The sequence below is a fragment of the Bidens hawaiensis genome, unplaced genomic scaffold, assembly GCF_021521415.1.
Source record: "Bidens hawaiensis isolate Kalapana, Puna unplaced genomic scaffold, B.hawaiensis_p1.1 tig00023227_1, whole genome shotgun sequence".
NCBI lineage: Eukaryota > Viridiplantae > Streptophyta > Magnoliopsida > Asterales > Asteraceae > Bidens > Bidens hawaiensis.
In genome coordinates, this window is record NW_027493644.1 from 130415 (window position 1) to 151088 (window position 20674).

The 20674-nt window shown below is 32.3% G+C and overlaps 2 protein-coding genes across 2 annotated transcripts; both read left to right on the forward strand.

Moving 5' to 3' along the window:
* Positions 1-3346: 3346 nt before the first annotated feature.
* On the forward strand, positions 3347-8313 carry LOC143567153 (calcium-dependent protein kinase 1-like). The gene is made up of 7 exons (XM_077053633.1): positions 3347-4516; positions 5821-5964; positions 6354-6506; positions 6683-6798; positions 7058-7225; positions 7401-7622; positions 8163-8313. The coding sequence occupies exons 1-7, from the start codon at positions 3733-3735 to the stop codon at positions 8280-8282; spliced, it is 1707 nt and encodes a 568-aa protein (XP_076909748.1). The 5' UTR covers positions 3347-3732; the 3' UTR covers positions 8283-8313.
* A 6061-nt stretch (positions 8314-14374) lies between these two features.
* Positions 14375-18838, forward strand: LOC143567154 (uncharacterized). The gene is made up of 4 exons (XM_077053634.1): positions 14375-14735; positions 15632-15781; positions 16574-17158; positions 17795-18838. The coding sequence occupies exons 1-4, from the start codon at positions 14418-14420 to the stop codon at positions 18677-18679; spliced, it is 1938 nt and encodes a 645-aa protein (XP_076909749.1). The 5' UTR covers positions 14375-14417; the 3' UTR covers positions 18680-18838.
* Positions 18839-20674: the final 1836 nt, after the last annotated feature.

Here is a 20674-nt window from a genome sequence, read left to right on the forward strand (position 1 = left end):
TACGTACGAGTCCCTAATCGTTAACAAATTAACCGGTAATCTGATTAACAACCGAATCTTCTCGTTCAATGTTTAAAATGTAGTTTCAATTAAAGTTCAAGTTCAAATAAGAATTTGGATCGATTTATTTGGGTTTCGGATTTGGTTCGGATTTCGGATTTCTTGAACACCCCTAGTTTGTATATAAGTAAAAGGATCTTAGATGACTTGAAAGCGAAAGATTTATATATAGCCCAAGGTGTGTGAAAAATTTGTAATATCCTCCTAGTACTATGTATATTGCCTGGTTAGCGGTTTGGATTTAATGAAACCAAATACAACCATGTGTTTTCTTTGTTAAGCACATTGTCCTTACTCAGACACAATTAAAACCATGTATTTAGAAAATGACACATGCAACACGATATCTAAACGATCAAGTAGGTTATATATCAAGACAGACTGGCCAATCGTAAATTAGTTGTGTTGAAGTTTTAAATATGGTAAACGACTCGTAAAATATGTAAAAAAATACCTAATGGACTGTAGTTAGCGGTAACAAGGTGTGTAAAAATATTACCTTAAAGTGGTTGAGAGATCTAGTTCCACGGTGAACAATGTGCAAATCTAGGAGTATATTTAGATGATGTGTAAATTAACCGTTTCAAAAAAACTGTAATCTAAATATAATAGAATTTTAAACATGTAAAATTTATAAGTTGTATACTTTAAAATTTTAATTTTAAATGAGTTAACACCCGGATTCATTCAATTCAATTCATAGAAGTATGTGAACACCAAATGAACATGTGCATACATTGGTTTTAATTATCGTATATATGACAATTGGGAAAGGATCAAATAAGAAGTTTGGTTTTCCAAAGAAGGCTAGAAAGGAAGGTATTTTAGTCTACTACCTTAATATTGAAACCCACTTGATTTAATTTCAAAAACCCACTTAATTAAAACACACTTAATTAAAACCCACTTAATTTTCACTCATCTCCTATAACTACCACCGCCCACCGCCACCCACCGCCACCACATTGCCGGAAAAGTCTTCGGAAATTTCGCCGGAAAATAAACACTATGAATAACACAATGAAAAAGACACAATGTAAAAAACACAATGGAATAAACACTATGAAAATAAAAACACAATAACAAAAACACAATTAGTTAACACAATGTAAAAAACAATATGGTACTCATATAAAAGATAAAAAAAACACTCGTTTTTATGGTGAAATTGTTTTGAAAAAAAAATGTCGTATAAAAAGTTATTAACGTTTTAAAATAATTGGGGAATTTGACATGTGACTTACATGTGGAGAGAGAAAATCAACAAATGTGTTATCCCTATTATGCCCTTACCCTTGTTTTACACTTGATGATATCTTGAATCTAATCTCAATCATTCAATTCTCAAATGAATGGACAAGATTATTTCTTATCCTCCATAGGAAAATTAATCTTCTTATTATAACTCAACCCTACGACAATTATGTAAGCAAACAACTCTCTCTCTCTCTCCCTCCCTCTACACACCACACACGCAAGACACCAAGACGATTGTTCTAAAATTACAAAATCATAAAAAGAATAGGAATGGATCTTGGCATGACACTTGTGCATGGTTTTATTCCGGGGGTGAGTGATATGCATGCATGATTTCATTTAAATGTACATGGTTTAACAACCAAACACGTGAAACTAATGCATGGTTTATGCAAGTTAGATGCACCATGTATACGGTGAATGGTTACATGTGCAATCAAAACCCTATACAAAAAGATGTAATAAACATGGATGCTTGGATGTATCATTTTATTGTTTGATACAATATAGAAATTTAGTTGGACGTATCGTTAGAACCAGCTTACACAATAAAAATACATTGTTACACGCATGGTGGATCAACTCATCAACCATTAAAACAATGCTTAATTTATAAACATATACATGTGTATTTATACTCGAATTTATAAACGCTCTAATTTATGTTATACTTTAAAAAAAAAATTAAAAAAGTTTGCGCTACAAACGATAGAACATTGTTAGTTGTATTTTGTCTTTTCTGGCCACAACTAACATTTGTTAGTTACAAAAATTGTCATTGTATCAGCTTAGTTGTAGATTTAACTTAACGAACGGTTCATAGTTCTTCCTACACCTTTTACAATTTTCAACCTCTTTATTCAATATTTTTTATATTATAAGACTATAAGAGTAGTTTTAAATAAGAATAGTCCCACAGTTTAGAACAACTAGGAACCGTATGTGCATCATTCGTTTAATTTTCTTAACATGGTGACATTAATCCCAATATAGTAAACAAGTGAAATATATTGAATACATTGATGATAACCGTACATCATATAAAAATTGCAGCAAGAAAGTAAGAAAATGTATATAATTAAGTCAATTAAGTGACAAAGAGAAGAATAGTAGTCGGATGATTGATGAAGCAGGCGCAAACCAAAAATGAGATTCAATTGAATCAATTATGGGATGCGGTGGACGTCTGATGATATCAGGAACAGACTTCGAAGGCAAGACACGTATTATAACATGTGGCAAAATAAGCGCACATTAAACATTTGTAAATTACGTCACAATCCTTTTTTGTGAGTGGCATGAACTTTTAAATTAATATATATATAACTGTAGATGACTCCACTGTTCTATTAAAATCTAATCAAGTCGAATTTATTAGGCTGCATTATTATTTAAGCCCCACTATAAATGCATGAATCTTATATCCAATTTGCCAAATATGATGTGACTTTCCTTCAACTTGTGGTCTCTAAATTGAACAAATTTGAATAAAAATCAAACGTCAATTTCGGGGATTGAGAAAACCGAAAAAAGGGTTGAAGCAACCTCAGTTGTCCTGTTGTGTTGTCCATGCGAATCAATGGTTCGATGTTCTTACATATATTTTATCCTAATAATATTATAATCAACACGGTTCAATCTTTTGAACTAATCAAAATAAAATTAAAAAAATAGTGAGACTAATTCAGCACCTCTGTCCCACTCATCATTGTCTTGTTCTTATCAAGATTCTTCAATCCTTTTTAATTTGCACCAATTTGGATGCTTTGACTGTTTCCCTTGGTTCTTGTTTGACTTTTAATTAGTCTTTCATCTCTTATTATTATAGGTTATAGGTCTTCTTGTTTTCCATTTGTGTGTATAAAATGCTTGTGGCTCTGTAACTCTTGATGTGCTGATATGCTTTTGCCTCTTTGATTTGATTTGAGCTGAGATTATGATCTTATTTGACAATCTTGGAGTCAAATGAAGTGGGCTTGGGTTTAATTTTGTGGGGTTTTGATAAAGTTTTGATCTGTGTTTCATTGAGCAAGAATCTTGGTGAAAGATTGAATCTTTATGTTGAAAGCAGAAAAGGGTTTTCTGGAGAAGTGAAATTATGATCTTGTGTTGATAATCTTGGAGTCAGTTGAAGTGGGTTTGACTTTAATCTTGTGGGGTTTTGATAAAGTTTTGATCTTTGTTTCATTGAGCAAGAATCTTGGTGAAAGATTCAAGATTGGATCTTTATGTTAAAAGCAGAACAGGGTATTCTTGAGAAGTGAGATTATGATCTTGTGAAGACTATCTTGAAGTCAATTGAAGTGGGTTTGACTTTATTTATATTGGTTCTTCATAAAAGGTTAAGATTGGTGTTTCTTTGAGCAAATTTGGAGGGAAAATTGAATCTTTATGCTAACAAGTGATTGAAGCTCAATGGGTAATACTTGTGTTGGACCAAACATTTCAAAGAATGGATTTTTTCAATCGGTTTCAGCTGCAATGTGGCGAACACCAACTGAAGAAACCCCGCAGACCCCTAATGGAGAACAATCTTCAACTCATTCCAAACAACCCGAGTCACCATTGCCGGTTCAAAACAAGCCACCAGAACATGTAACGATTCCGAAACCCGAAAAGAAACAAGAACAACCCGTGAAGCCCAAAAAAGGCCCACAAATGAAACGGGTTTCAAGTGCCGGGCTTCGAACTGAATCTGTTTTACAAAGAAAAACCGGGACTTTGAAGGAGTTTTTCACTTTGGGGAAGAAACTAGGCCAAGGGCAGTTCGGTACAACTTTTCTTTGTATAGAAAAGTCAACCGGTCAACGATACGCGTGCAAATCGATTGCCAAAAGAAAGTTGTTGACCGAAGAGGACGTGGAGGATGTTAGAAGAGAAATTCAAATCATGCATCATTTGTCGGGTCACCCGAATGTTATAGCAATAAAAGGTGCGTATGAGGATGCGATCGCGGTTCATGTTGTTATGGAATTATGTGCGGGTGGTGAGCTTTTCGATAGGATTATTCAAATTGGACATTATACTGAGAAAAAGGCGTCTGAGCTTACAAGAACAATTGTTGGCGTTGTGGAAACTTGTCATTCTTTAGGGGTTATGCATAGAGATTTAAAGCCCGAAAATTTCTTGCTTGTGGATAAGAAAGAAGACGCTCTTTTGAAAACTATTGATTTTGGATTGTCGGTTTTCTTTAAGCCAGGTATAATTTTGAGTTATCATTTTTGAAATTTATTTTGTGTGTGATTCAGGTACTCAAATAAATTGGTTATTCATAGAAATCATTTATCCAAATACGTTTATTTTGACCCTAATATTGGAAACTCATGATCATGATCGAGTTTTACCAAACACTATAATCAGTTTAAACTCATTTCCGAGTCTCGTCAATGGTCATTTTTCTTATATTATCCAAATCTTTTTTTGTTGACCCTAAGTGATCAGAAACTCATGAGCAGGGTTTGTTTACCCAAACGCGTAAAACTAGAGTTGGCAAATAGGTGGGTTGGCTGTTGGCAAATGGGTCGAAAGTTAAGTGTGTCAAATGGTATCACAAAAGATATACTGTTTTTGATAATAATCTGACTTTTTGAATAAAGTGATTGATGAAGTTTTACTTTTGGCAACTTTCGACTTGTTTGGCCCGTTTTCTTTTATAGTCAATTCCTGTGACCCATTTTACTGATTCGATAACATTTGAAACATATTATTGTGAAATTGCAATGACTAGTTTAAATACACATCCAAACACTTCTTCATTGTTTGATACTAAGACTTTTCGGTTCACTCTTTTATTGGCTTCTTACACTCTCTACTTTCTAGCTTACCGTACGCTTTTCTCGTCTTTGCTTGATAAGACGCTTCATAACCAGGCAGTACATAATTCATTAACACTAATTTTTCATTTATTAAAATCTTCAAATTAGATGGGCTAAACCTGAAACACAGGAAACTAACAAAACAGTCAATTATACAGATGTTGTTTGACCAAGTTACAAGTGCTTGAATTAAATACATGATGATTTTTTTCTCAAGGTGTTCATACTACCTGCGTAGTACTTCTGCTAATTTACGATATGTATGTATGCACACACAGTGTCACACTCACACAAATTACAAATATGTGTATGTGTGTTTGCATGCGTGCGCTTCACATGCGTGCGTAGAGAGCATTGATGATGACGAGGGAAAAGAGTTTGGCTTGACTAGCCAACACCTTTTGTCCAGTTTTTGAATTTCATGAATAATTTAAATAAAAAATATAAATACGGAAACCATCATCTAGATTATGATACAATTTGTTGGAATCTAAGTAATTAATAAATCATAAACACTTGAGTATGTTTTTGGTGACTTTTAAACTATCAAGTATCAAGTCATTTCCCCTTTAACTGAATGCTTAATTTATCCATTGGACCTATTTAATCATAAATTGCAATACAAATTCAATTCGAGTTATTTATTAGTTTTCTAGCTTTCAATTAACATTACTTTTGGTTTTCTTAGGTGAATCATTTACTGATGTGGTTGGCAGTCCATATTACGTTGCACCAGAAGTTTTAAGAAAACGTTACGGTCCAGAAGCAGATGTTTGGAGTGCAGGGGTTATTGTTTACATCCTTTTAAGTGGAGTACCTCCATTCTGGGCTGGTCAGTATTTTGTTATGTGAACCTTTCGGGTCCTGAAACAAATGCATCTATTATTTTTGGAGAAGTTACAATCAAAAACTACTTATACAAAATGTTAATTGAGTTTTAATGAATGTTGATGCATCATTTATAATTACAAAGAAAAACTTACAACCTTAACCAGTTAGAGTTGAACTATGGTGTTTTTTATTGATTAAATGTCTAAAATACCCTTCAAGAATGACCTAAAGGAGAACATTGTCGGTAATTTGTATTTATGACAATGGATAATTTGGTAACATTTAACTTTTTAACTTTGGATATTTAGCCAAAAGATGAACTTTGCAATAATATTGATATTTTTGTTTATTTGTTTTAATATTTTTTTTCTCGTTCTTATGGGTGTATAGAAACCGAGCAAGGAATATTTGAACAAGTCTTGCAAGGTGATCTTGATTTCTCATCTGATCCATGGCCAAGTATTTCTAACTCTGCAAAAGATCTTGTAAGGAGGATGCTTGTGCGGGACCCGAAGAAAAGATTAACCGCTCATGAAGTTCTATGTGAGTTTCCAATTAAATAAAGATTTTTTTAATGTCTTCAACCAAAGTGGACTATGTAATTTATTTACTTTTTACCTTAACAAATTACAATCTTGTTGCATAATATAACATATGTTTTTACCACACATAACTATGTACCGTTAACAAATATTGACCGAATTTTGACCTTGTTACAGGTCATCCTTGGGTTCAAGTTGATGGTGTGGCCCATGACAAGCCTCTTGATTCTGCAGTTTTAAGTCGAATGAAACAATTTTCAGCCATGAACAAGCTTAAGAAAATGGCTCTTAGGGTAAGTTTGACTTTTTTAAGGTCAAACCGGCTAACTTTTAGCATTAAAATTGTAAATCTTTTTTAAGGGTGTTAAAAAAATACTGATTACATTGAACTTCATTACTAATTACTATAGTTTATGAAATTGGTTCGGTTCAGTTTCTAACTAAAATAACAATATCGAGTTTGAACTTGGACATATCCATGGTTGACCTAAAAGGTCAAAGGGTGTCACATGAAAACTTTCTTTTGAATCATCTTTTTTTTGGTGTGCTTAGGTTATTGCAGAGAGCTTATCTGAAGAAGAAATAGCAGGGCTAAAACAAATGTTTCAAATGATCGATACGGATAACAGTGGTCAAATTACTTTTGAAGAACTTAAGGCTGGATTAAAAAGAGTTGGTGCTAACCTTAAGGAATCAGAAATTTATGACCTCATGAAAGCGGTAAACATTAAATCAAACTTTAAACTTTGGTTTTATTAATCTTACATGTTTATTATTATTTAAAATTTATCATCTGATTAATATTTCTTATAATTGTGTAACTTTATTATTTAAAAAATAATAAGACACGTTGAAGTTGAAAAGTAGCTTATTTGACTTTGTAAATCAAATACAGGCTGATGTAGATAATAGTGGAACAATTGATTATGGAGAATTTGTTGCTGCAACATTACATCTGAATAAAATTGAGAAAGAAGATCATCTGTTTGCGGCTTTTTCATACTTTGATAAAGACGGAAGTGGTTATATCACTGCTGACGAGCTTCAACAAGCGTGTGATGAATTTGGCATAAATGCTCACCTTGAAGAATTAATTCACGATGTTGACCAAGATAATGTGAGTATTTCTACTTTAATCCCATCTTTTTGTTATGCATTTACTACAGTTTTGCTTTTGAACGGGTTGATTTGGGTTATGTTTTATCTCTTTCGGGTCGAAAATGAAACGAGTCGAAAGTTACCCAAAATTTGTTTTTGATCCTATAAAGTTGTTTTATTCACAATTTAGATTATTAATTACCAATATAGTTTTGTAATCATATATAATGCAATATAAATTTTTGAAAAAAATTAAAAGATTGTCAAAAGTGTGCATGGATCAGCATATGTGTTTTGACCAGTTTCACACCCCACCCAACCCGCCCGAACCCAAAATTATAAATTTCTTTAATTTTTTTTAATTTCGCCCTCACAAAGTGACTATGTTTCAACTTTTTCAACAAGTTGATTTTCAAATAAAGGGTATGATAGTCATTTTACTAATAAAAATGTTTGATTCTTTGTTTTTTTGTCTTACAAGTTACAATTGTAATTTTTAGAATTTTGTTTATATTCATGATCATGATTATTTTTTTTTTGTGTAATTTTTTTTTTGCAGGATGGACGCATAGATTACAATGAGTTTGTGGCCATGATGCAAGGACATACCGGATCCGCACAAAAAAAGAGCCTAGACAATAGTTTCAGTATGAAGTTCAGAGAAGCCTTTAAACTTTGAATCCATATTTTTTCTTTTTCTTTTTCTTTTTCTTTTTCGTTTCATCTTTATAAATTTTCATGTTGTAGAACTATATTGGGAGAAAATGAGTAACTTTGGATACAATATATATATATATATATATACTTTTTGCATATATTCCTGTAATTTGTTTGAAATAGTTCATTCTTGCAAAATATAGTTATTTGTCATGCATTTTTGTTGGAATATTGTTTAGTTTGCAGTTAACATACAATACTTTGTAAAAACCGAAACCGTTATTGACTTGGATAACGAGCTAATAGACCACACAAAGGTACGCATGTTGGTTTTGAGCGATTAATAAAAGCTATATTATTTGAATTTGGCTTATTCAAATCGGTTCGGTCCAAGATTCCCAAATTTGGTTCGGATAAGCACCCGATTCTAATAATGAACCCTTTACTGGAACCTTTTTTTTAACAGCTAAATGTTACAATTACATGGATTGAACCATTGACAACGTATTCTATATCCTTACAACCTTAACTAGAATTGTTGATTTTCATAGGGAAGTATAATAATAAAATGATTATTAATTATATATTTATAGCAAATTAGGTCACTAAAAGGAAGTTCACTAAGATGAGGTCAAAATACTAAATAAATATATGAAAACACCCACTATTATTAATTTTATCTAAGCTTTCTACTTTTCTAGAAGAAAGAAATTAGACCCTTATGGCCTTATGTGTCATTCAAAAATTAAGTTTCAAACTTTTGAGAGTGAAAATATCAAGATATCATTATCATCTCTAAATGTGGTTTTGAAACTGTGACACTGACATGGTTCTTGATGAAGTATGAAAGCTTCTAAAATTTAAATTATATATATATATATTAAAAACCCAACTTCATTACACTCATAAAAACTAATGTTCATAAAATTTACAAATTTATTTGTATAATGGACTTAACTCTATTGCATAATGAAGATGCAAATACGTAACCATTGATGGATAATTTTGGAAATCCACTGTATGAAAGAGAAACAATATGATGAAGTTGGTTTGGTGGCTAAAACATTTTTTAGTTTCAGGCTTCTTATTAACCAAAGTCATGTTATGTTTCATTTTTACTAAAGTTATGTTTGTTGTAGTGTATATAACATTTCTGTTAGACTAACATTTGTCAATCCCCGCCGCGAAGTGTGGGTGTAAAAAACTAGTTATCTTTACATAGGCAATAAGTTACCTCTTAGGATGCTGAAGTTATATTTATCCTTCAATAATATATTAAGATTATATGAATTATTAACGTTTTAGGGTGCATAGCCGAGCCACCGCCACAACAAAACCGACCACTTGTAGACTTTCATCTACGTTTTGATACAAATTTTCTTCAAGTCGTTTTTGTTTCGTTATACACATGGGTTACTAATTACTATAGCGAATGCCGGTACTATAACTAATAGAACCGATATCAATCGAGCTGTCCGAGCTCTCATCGTGACCCCACCGCAACACACAAGTTGATTGCAACTAGTTTTCATTAATATGAAAGATTTCATATATGTTTAAATCGAATGACCAAAATCAAACAATTATATATAAGTTGATTATTAGTTAGCATATATAAATTTGTTTACAACAACAGAATACCATTGAAACTTAAGTGGTTTTGTAGTTAAAATAAGTCTACTAAAACGGTAATACGACAAATACGTAACGTCAGACTCTATGGAAGGAAATTTGGTCCTTGAAAAGTAAAACATGATAAAGCAACATCACTTATAGATGTCGCATTGCTTATCAAATGTGGAATGCATTAGATGAGGCAATTGTTGTAAGTGATTCATGCTGTAGGGACCTAACATTCAAATTGACTTCTGGCTGTTTTCCACAATGCTATTGCTGCAATCATATTCACATCTTATATTATTATTAAAATTTGGTAAATGCATGGATTTGATTTTAATAACCGAGTTAATTTGGTTTGGATAAAAACGGGTTAGGTCGTGTAATTATTATGTATTTTTGTTCTTTCATATTACGCACACACATAAACACATACACACACGTGCGTGTGGCAAGTGTTATAATACAAGATCGGTTTTAAACTAGAAAGCCTTAAAAACCTCATAAAAACTTGTACGTAGTGTATTGAAGATAATCATCTATAACAGGAGAGAGAAAAATGATGGTTAACAAATGGTCTTATAATATTGTTATACTTTTCTATATGGTTGTGTATTAAACATCTATTTATCTTTTAATTATAAATTAAGAGAAACCATTTAAAAGTATTATAAATATATGAATAGGCTTAGGGAATGATGATTTCATGAAATAAAACAACTTCAACTATTGCTAATAGGGCTGTTCACGAGTCGAGCCCGAGTCGAGACAGGGTGGTTTCGAGCTCGGGCTCAAAATTAAACCGCGCAATTCAACTAAGGCTCTAGCTCGATTTTGAAATTAAACGAGATTAAGATTGAGCCAACGAGTCGAGCCAGGATCGAGTCGAGCCTGGGTCGATTTTGGCTCGGTTACAAAAATGAGCCAACTCAACTCAGAATATTTCAAATCAAGTTTTTCTAACAAGTTTTATTCGAGCTTTTATCGAGCGAGCCACGAGCTCGAGCTTCAAGCCTCGAGCTTTTTAAACAGCCCTAATTGCTAATATGACTTGACATAACCCTAACTTATCTTAACATAACTTTACTTGTAATCATGGACCACAAAAGTTTTAAATTTTCACAAACCTAGTTCTTATTTGTTTGGTCACAAATTCAAGTGACTTGAGACAAAATGATTACAAAAATATGGCCACAATGTCATTCGAAGGTTGGGAATAGAGGTTTGGTAATTGGTTGAATAAGGGTCATTAGTTTTCTTTTTATGATAACAGTTTTGTCATTTTTTTAGGAAATTATGAATATGGTCAATTGACATCTACCTTATTGAAAATGAAATTGACTTTTTTTTCTCGAATGCTCTCTTGGTCCTTGGACAAGAATAGTCAATAATTCTCTCTGATGTAGCACATACTTTCTCTCTAGGGCAAGAATTTGCCATATTATCTCGCTGACTTGGCGAGAATGTAATAAAATATTATTATAATGGGTGATAATTTATATTTTTTTATCTCCACATCGGCGAGGATTGAACATTTGACAATATGTTATTGGTGACATAAACTTGTAAAAAGATGGAGTCCTCATTTTTGTTAAAATGCTTTGTCAATTGATTAGATTGGTGTATATGATACTAAACTAATTAACACAAATAGTTAATTTTAAAAGATAGTAACTAATAAAAAAAGGTATTGATGTATTTAATATTTAAAAATTAATGTATTTATTATTTAAGCTGTTGATAACTATGCTTGGTTGACTTAATGAGATTACATAATGATCAAGTTGATGATATGATTAGGTTGGGGGAGTGAAATCGGTTGAGCTCGACATGGTTGAGGTGGTATAACGGTACAAGCGAAAACATCGCTTCCGCCTCTAGGTACCGCAAAATTACACTGATGCAACATCTCAATGTCAGTTGTGATGAACATAAGGGATGGGATGTAAAAACGGGAACACTGTTTCACCCACATAAGATCAACAGGATTACCCTACTTCCACTCCCTCCATCCTTGTTAAGATAAAATTTCTTGTTTTTTGAGAAAGATTAAATGGTGCTTTTTTTCTAAATGTTCTTTTATAAGAAAAATGAAGGGTGTGTCAATTTATTATTTTATATGCTTATACTTTGTATTCGTATCAAATGAGTTCTTACCTCTAACAAATAAGTAGCTTCTTCATCTAATATGAAACGGAATTGCATATAATATAAGGAAAAAGTATGATATTTTTGATCTTTCTCAAAGTTGTACACTTGTACCAAATGTTTGTAATTTATTTATGCACACGTGTTTGCGTTATCGAATAATACATATGATAAGACCTTAAAACAAAGTTGAAAGAACCTCTGTCTCGCCAACCCATGATGACATGTATAGGTACAACCAAGAACGATAAACACAACAATGGTAGATATCACACTGGTTCAGACGTTACAATACCGGGCTTGTATATATCTATGTGTATGTTAACTAAATTTATGTATATATAAATCATATAAAACCAAGCTAGATTAGGTTTGTTGAACAAATAACTTAAAAAAGAATGAAAAATATAGTGACCACTAAAATGAAAAGAAGAAAGAGTGATTATATATCGCCCATTTGACTGGTGCCACACCTTTTGTGGTTTGTGCATGCTATGCTAGTGATTAGTGAAGTGGATTCTTTGGCTGGTCAAAAATCAAAATATATGGGCCACTCAAAACCCTTTAATATTTTTGTTAACATATCTTAAACCATTCGTGGCATTCGTGTGTAGAAAGGTGTAAGATTCTCATTTTAATAAATAAAAGGGGAAAGTGAATACAGTGTTGTCATACACCTAAGCTTAGACGGAAAACCTTTCAAAACTACGTCATTTTGATTAAAACCTTAAAGAAAAAAAACCAAAACTCAAGACCTTAGATTCTTTTAGTGAAAATATATCGAAACAAAAACTTACAGACACACATTCTTCGGGCATTTTTTGTTCAATTTCTTTCAAAAAATAATTTTTTACAATTCCTTGAACACAGTTCAACGAATTCACCATTTCCTTTTTTTCTTGTTATTTAATTTTCATTTATATTTTAAATTCTTGACAGCATGAGTTTTAATATATCTTTTATCAGCCATGTTATGATTTCACCCGGAACATAAAAATGGACATCTAGGGCATAAATATACTAAACGAAAATAGACATATTGAAGAATAGACTTTATGAGAAATAGAGATTTGCTTTAGCCGGTGGATTTGGATTTGATTTATGAAAAACGAAGAAATGTAATTCGTCAAGAAAATAATAGAGGTAAATTGTGAGTTTTAGTTTTTTTCTTTAAGGTTTTAATCAAAACGACGTAGTTTTGAAAGGTTTTTCGCCTAAGATTAGGTGTATGACAGCACCGTATTCACTTTCCCCTAAATAAAATTACATATAACATATAAAGAAATATGTAGCTTGCGAAGCTAGATATTTATGATCTACTTGTTTGACCGTATTTTAAAAACGGGTTATATTAGCCAGACTAAAATCCAGTTGTTTTCTTGTGGTATTCGTATATTGTTTAACTATTGTCAGTAATTGTGACAACTGGTTATAAAATGGTGAGTCTAACTAGTCACTACAGTACATCTAAATTTTCTAATTCAACAACGTGTGTAAACTACGGGTGTACATGAGCCGAGCCGAGTCCCGCTCATTTTGACTTATGAGAGCTTGAGCTCGGTTGACTAGCTGTTTTCTCAAGCTTGAGCTCAGCTTGAGCTTGGCTCGTTTATCATTATTAATTAATTTTTATCCATTTTTAATTATTTTTAAAAAACCTTAAACGAGGCAAAGCTCAGCTCGAGCTCATGCAGTACCTTAAACGAATCAAAGCACGGCTCAAAAGCCCTATCGTGAAGCGTGAACCTAATAACTCAAAGTAAAACTTAAAAGTATACAAGACTCAACAAACCTAAACGAGCTTCTCGTGTGAGGCTCGAGCTTGGGCTCGAATAATTAAACAAGCTTTATTTAAGGCTTGGGCTCGGGCTCGGCTCAAGCTCGAGCCCAACTTCTTATTTTGAGCAGCCCCTTAGTCTAAACTAGTTACAATAATGCATTTAAACCAACCACAAACATACATCTAGTACACATATCCAAATTCCCTAAGAATACGTCCAAATTTATTAAATCTAAAACATGAACGAACTGTATGATTATAATGATGCGTTCAAACCATTAAACAACATTTCTTTAACAAACGTATATACCTTGTCCTAAAACACACGTGCCGTGTATGAACATCTCATACATCAACCTAAGTGAAATATTATGTTAAAACGACCCCATAAACCATCCGTATAATTAACTCTGATTCTAATAATAATAATAAAAATAAAAATAAAGCCGGATGAATATTAAATTACTTTTTCAAAAGAAGAAAAATAGAGACGTTACTCTAAAGGCTTGTTCCACTCCATCATATTATTATTATTATTCTTCTTCTTCTTCCTATATATATACCATACAACAAACACCCTTTTCAACAATCCAACAACACTCAACAACAACAATGGTGGTTAGGATGATGAACTGGAGGCCATGGCCTCCACTCTCATCCACCAAATTCCAAGTCACCATTGTTGTATGTTGTCTCCACGGCTTGCCGGAGGCTTCAAATTTGGGTGTTGAGGTTAACTGGAAAGGATCTCTTAAGTCGAGAAATCGGATCGCTTTCAAGCGTGTCGTCAAGAGGGATTCGACGAGTGAGAAATCGTTAAATGATGATGGGGTTGTTGAGTGGAACGAAGAGTTTGAATCTGTTTGCGAATTGGTGGGGTTTAGAGACGGGTGTTTTCGTCGGTGGGACGTTGCACTCCAGGTGTTTGATGTAAGTCCTCAACCAACTTTTTGATTTTTATTAAGATTATATGTTAGAATTTCATCCTGATGAGAAGATTTATGAAATTCTGTTAATTGGTGGTTAACTGTTTAATTCATTTGATTTTGTTAGTTATTTTAATATGTTTACTGCTTGTCATATAAGAATTTGATTGAATTTATGTTCTCAAAAGCTAGAATTTAATATCTATATGTTGGTTTTATAAGTCAAATGATTGGATCAAGGGTCATAGATTTTTATTAAGCGAATAGTGATTTTAGACCGAATATGATTCATTTTAAAGCTTTTAATGTGAATGTTTAAAGAAAGGTGAAGTTTGACCCTAGAATCTAAAGATTTAATATGAATGATCAAAGAATATGTATCTTGGTGTTATAAATTAAGTGATTGGATCAAGTTTCTTAGGTTTTCAATACGAAAGCGAATATGCGATCATTTCTTTTTCACCACATCTTTTAGTATGAATGATTAAACAAAGGTGAAGTATGACTCTAGAAGCATCTTCTTTGACAGTGGTTCATTTAGCTATGAATTTGAGGATCTAAAATCTGCATGTTAAATAATGATGTCCACTCTTAGTGTGGAGACTAATCAAAAAGCATATTCCTTTATTATAGTGGTAGCTTTGGGTTGTTGGGGAAATTATTGGTTATATTTATAAGATAGTGAGTGATATGAGTTATGACATATACTTCGAGCCACTGTGGTGTTTACCTTATTCAATTCTCAATTTAACCTTCCATGTTATTAATATTAGGTAATTATTAATGATCCGAGTTGTTTAAGAACATACCACAAAGGATATGATGCATGATCTTGTGAATTGTGATAACCCAAATAGAAAGTGTTTTAACGATTTTTGGATTATGATGTATTTTATTTAGGGCTTGAACCAAGGACCAAAAAGAGGGAATCATGTTGTTGCAACCGGATCATTGAACCTTGCTGAATTTGCTTCTGTTGAGCACCAAAAGACCCCAATTAATATTCTTCTGTCGATGCCTAGTAACATAGAGTGTAGCCCTATACTCTCTGTAAGTACCATCTAAAAGCTTGTCATTAGTTTTCAATAATATCCGTTCAGATTGGTCATGATGGGTTGACCCCAAAATACCTTTTGTCCAAAATTCTTAATTTTTTTTGTATGTAACTAGCGGTCAGATATGATTACAAAACTACAATAATCCAATAATAATATAACTTTTTAACAAGTCTATTTGGGAGGTTTGTTGTATTAAAAATGCATCAGTTTGACCCATTTGAACCCAGAACACTTTTTGTTCAAGATTATTATTAATGTTTCTGAAGATAATCAACAATGTCAAATATGTTTATCGAAACTAAATTATTCTAATAATAATAATCTAATTCTTTGAATAAACTTGTTTTGGACGTTGCATGCTTTTAATATACATTTTGGTTGACTTTCAACCCGTTTGAATAAATAATTAACTTATTTATTAATATGCCAAAGTTTGTGTCTCATATAGGTTACAAAAACTTTACTGTTAGTAATAATCTGATTTTAGAATAAAGTGATTTAGGAGGTCAAATATAATTACTAAAACTAAATTATTCTGATAATAATCTATTTTTTTTAATAAACTTATCAAAGGTTTCATGCATTAAACATACATTTTGGGCGGCTTTCAACCCATTTAAATATATTGATCTGAAACACATTTAGGCCAAATTATTAAACTTTATTTGTAAAATTAGTGTGTCAGGTGTTGACTTTTAACGCATTTGACCCATTTCTTTTAACCTGTTTTTTCTTTTACCAGTTTGACCTAATAGAGATATAACATGACCCGTTTGACCCGCAGGTATCACTCAGCCTTGTAGAAATAAAGAATACACACAACATTACAGAACTAGCTGGGTTAAGGAAAACAAAAATCTTTAAAGTAATTATGTCTAGAAACCGGGCCAACAAAGCATGTCATGAAGAAGAGGGAAGTTTTGGAAAAAGCTCAGTCAAAACTGACAGCTCAGATTATCCATTTGACTCAGACTCATATGATGGATCAGATGGAGTTGATTCTGAAGAAATCGATGATTCGGATTCCAATGTTAAAATCTCGTTCGGGTATGAAACTTTGGCTTATGTAAATCATGTGGGTGGGTTATTGAATTTTAAGTCAAATGGTGGTCAAGGCGAGGATATGATATATTTTCAAAGTCATAGTAAAACAAAAAAGTCAGATGATTTGGGTGAGTTTGTATCAGTTGACCGGTCTGAAAGTCAAAGTTCGAAAAGAGGCCTATTTCCATGGAGAAAAAGGAAGTTGAGTTTTAGGTCTCCTAAAGTCAAAGGAGAGCCTCTTTTGAAAAGGGGTGGTGGTGAAGGTGGAGATGATATTGACTTTGACCGCCGAATGTTGAGCTCATCAGACGAGTCGTCACACGGGGTAATTTTTCTTATTTTATATAGATTTTCATAAACGGGTCGATTCAGATTATACTTTATAACGGGTCAAATAGATCAGGTGGGTCAAAAGTCAACCTAAGTATAAGTCAAATTTCAAAATGCATAATTGTTTTATTCAAAACAGATATCATTGGGATAATATATAAAATTTTAATGTATAAAATGTTTGAAAAACTGAAATAAAATAATCTAAAAACTAAACATTGTGGACAAAAATTGTTTAGGGCCAACCCAACCGGGCATATTCAATGCATAAAATTCTTGAAAACTGAAATAATATAACCTGATTAAAGAAAACCTGAAATTCATGGACAAAAAATGTTTAGGGCCAACTCGAGCGATACTAACGGTACATATTTAATGCACAAACTGTTTAAAAAACTGAAATAATACAATCTAAAAAATCATGGACAAAAAATGTTTAGGGCCAACCCGACCTGTACTAATAGTGCATATTTAATGCATAAACTGTTTGAATAACTGAAACAACATAACCTAATTATTTAAAAGAAAAACTAATAATTGTTGACAAATAATGTTTCAGACCTGTACTAAAATTATCTCTTGACACTCATTTTATATTCTCTTTATTAATCATTTTTTATTAAAATGGCAGTGGCACAGAAGTGATGATGGGTCAACAACAAGTAGATCTTCAATATCTGAATTTGGAGATGATAATTTCATCATAGGCACATGGGAAAACAAGGAAATAATAAACCGAGACGGGAATATGAAACTTGCAACTCAAGTTTTCTTTGCTTCAATTGACCAAAGAAGTGAAAAAGCATGTGGTGAAAGTGCATGCACTTCATTAGTTGTTACAATTGCCAACTGGCTCCAAAATAACCACCACCAACTACCAATAAAATCAGAACTCGACACCTTGATTCGTCAAGGCTCGTTAGAGTGGAGAAACATGTGTCAAAACGAGGACTATAAAAAACAATTCCCAGATAAACATTTTGACCTTGAAACCGTTCTTGAATCCAAAACTCGTAATCTTGAAGTCATACCCGAAAAATCATTCGTTGGGTTTTTTCAACTTGAAGATGGCGGTTTTGACTTTTTGACCGGGGCCATGTCGTTTGACACCATATGGGATGAGATAAGTCAAACCGAGTCAAACTGCAACATAGAGCCTGTGGTTTATATTGTTAGTTGGAATGATCATTTTTTTATATTGAAAGTTGAAAAAGATGCTTATTACATTATTGATACATTAGGGGAGAGGTTGTATGAGGGGTGTAGTCAAGCATATGTGTTGAGGTTTGACCAAGATACCAGGATTGAAGAAAAGTCGAGTGAGAGAGAGTTGACTGTGTACAAAGGTAAAGATTCATGTAGAGAGTATATTAAGAGGTTTTTAGCTGCAATCCCATTAAGAGAACTGCAGGCGGATGTGAAGAAAGGGCTGCTGTCAGCGTCGAGTCCTCTTGTTCATCATAGGCTGCAAATAGAATTTCATCACACCAAGTGCTTTGCAGCCTGTGAGTGGTGAGTTATGTTAATGATAATGATAATAATAACACTTTTAGATTGTTATTATGTTATATGTATATGCATGTATGTACGTATACGTATGTGCGCATGTATGTTTTGGTATACTTACAATGTATTTCCTTTTTGTCCCTTATAATGTAAAATGACCTGATAACAAGGTATTATTATTATTATTATTATATGTTTTTGATTATTTTCGGAAACCCTTAGCCGACCTACGCTACACAACGAAGTCTATTACCATGATTTTCGCCACCTGAGCTTGAGGTTTTGGGCCAGAAAAGAAAAGTTGGTCTAATATAATGAATTTAGGTCTAAACCTTTTGTAAATTTATAATTGATTGATATTTAAATATTCAAGCTGAAAGATTGGGATTACACTAATTATTCAATTCTTATAAACTATATAAATTCAAAACTAAATGAAAATCAATAAATTCGGTTTTCGGTTAAATGCATACGTGAGATTCAAATCGAAGAATAAGTAGAATTATTATGTAATTGCTATATAATACTCTCATAACTATGTATGTAATTTTCATTTAATTACCTAAAGTAAAATACTGATAAAAGTTAAGTAACATTTTTGTCTTTACAAGCCATTGTTTATGAGCTAAGGAACAAGATACATAAACCAGTCAACCAGGAAACACACTTGTTATATAATCAACTTTAAAACTTACATTTTAACGCAAAAGATATAAAGTTAAATGTTGAAATTTTATTTATATTAGAAGGTATATTCATTTGTCACTACTTTACGAGGTAAACACCAAAAGTTACTTGCATCAACAAGTAAACACACACGTTTTAAAGTTAAATTCATAAGATAATGGATATGTTTTCATACAAACCAAAATCCAAAGGGTATTTGGCCTAACGATATCAATGATAACGTTGTCTTTCCAAGAGGTGAGGATTCAAGTCCCTTAGTTTTATACCAAGACTGAGTTATCATAAACAAAATTATGGGCATATTGCGTGTGCGCGAGTGTACACACACGATGTGTCCATAATTTTGTTTATGATAATTGAGCCTTTTACATATGTTCTTACAGAAACTTGAATGGAAAAGTGTTACTGAACTGACTTAGCAACCCGACCTGACCCGTTTCTATGTACTAAAGTGAACCGAGTGTCACAAAACGTGCCACTAAGTATAATTTGCCATGTTTTAGTTTGTGGGCCTAAAGGTACGGGTGTTTATGCCTATGTTGTACCGATTTATTATCTTAAATCCCTGAGTGATCCAGTCCGTTGGTATGTTTGTTTAGTTTACATTATAGGCCAAGTTTTAAAGCCCAAATGCATTGGGCTGCCCTCATTGATGAGTTAAAAAAATGAGAAAATTTGAACACTTTTCTAATTTCAATATATGTTCATAATATCTTTGATCATTGGTTTCTTGTAACTAAACATACTCTTAAATTTTATTTGTAAGAAAAACAAAACCATACATACCATGATAATCGCAAGCTTATTGATTTCTGTCAGCAAGGATCTCTTATATCGTTATCGATTACATACCATGACAACAATTGATATTTTAGAGATTAGTCTAAACTTGATTGTTTTATTGATTTTTGTCCGTAAGAATCTCTTATATCATTATTGGTTACATACCTTGATAACAATCGATGTATTAGAGATTAATCTGAACTTGATTGTTTTATTGATTTATGATAATTAAACTGATCACAAATAAACCTATTTATAACCAACTAATCATAGATCAACACCAATCCTTGTTAGACTAAACTAGAAAAAAAACCAACTAGAAAACCCCTAGGTTTTATAAGTACGTCAATTAACCCCTCTTAGTTACCCAAGATTACTCTATCATACCCTTTCGAGAATTAGAACATTGATAGTCGGATTAAATTAGAGGTTTGAGCAATAAAATTATTCTTTGTTAATCTTTCCAAGGACTAATATTTTGATATCCATATTGAATCTAATGGGCGAACAGTTATTTTGGTATCAATGGTTATGA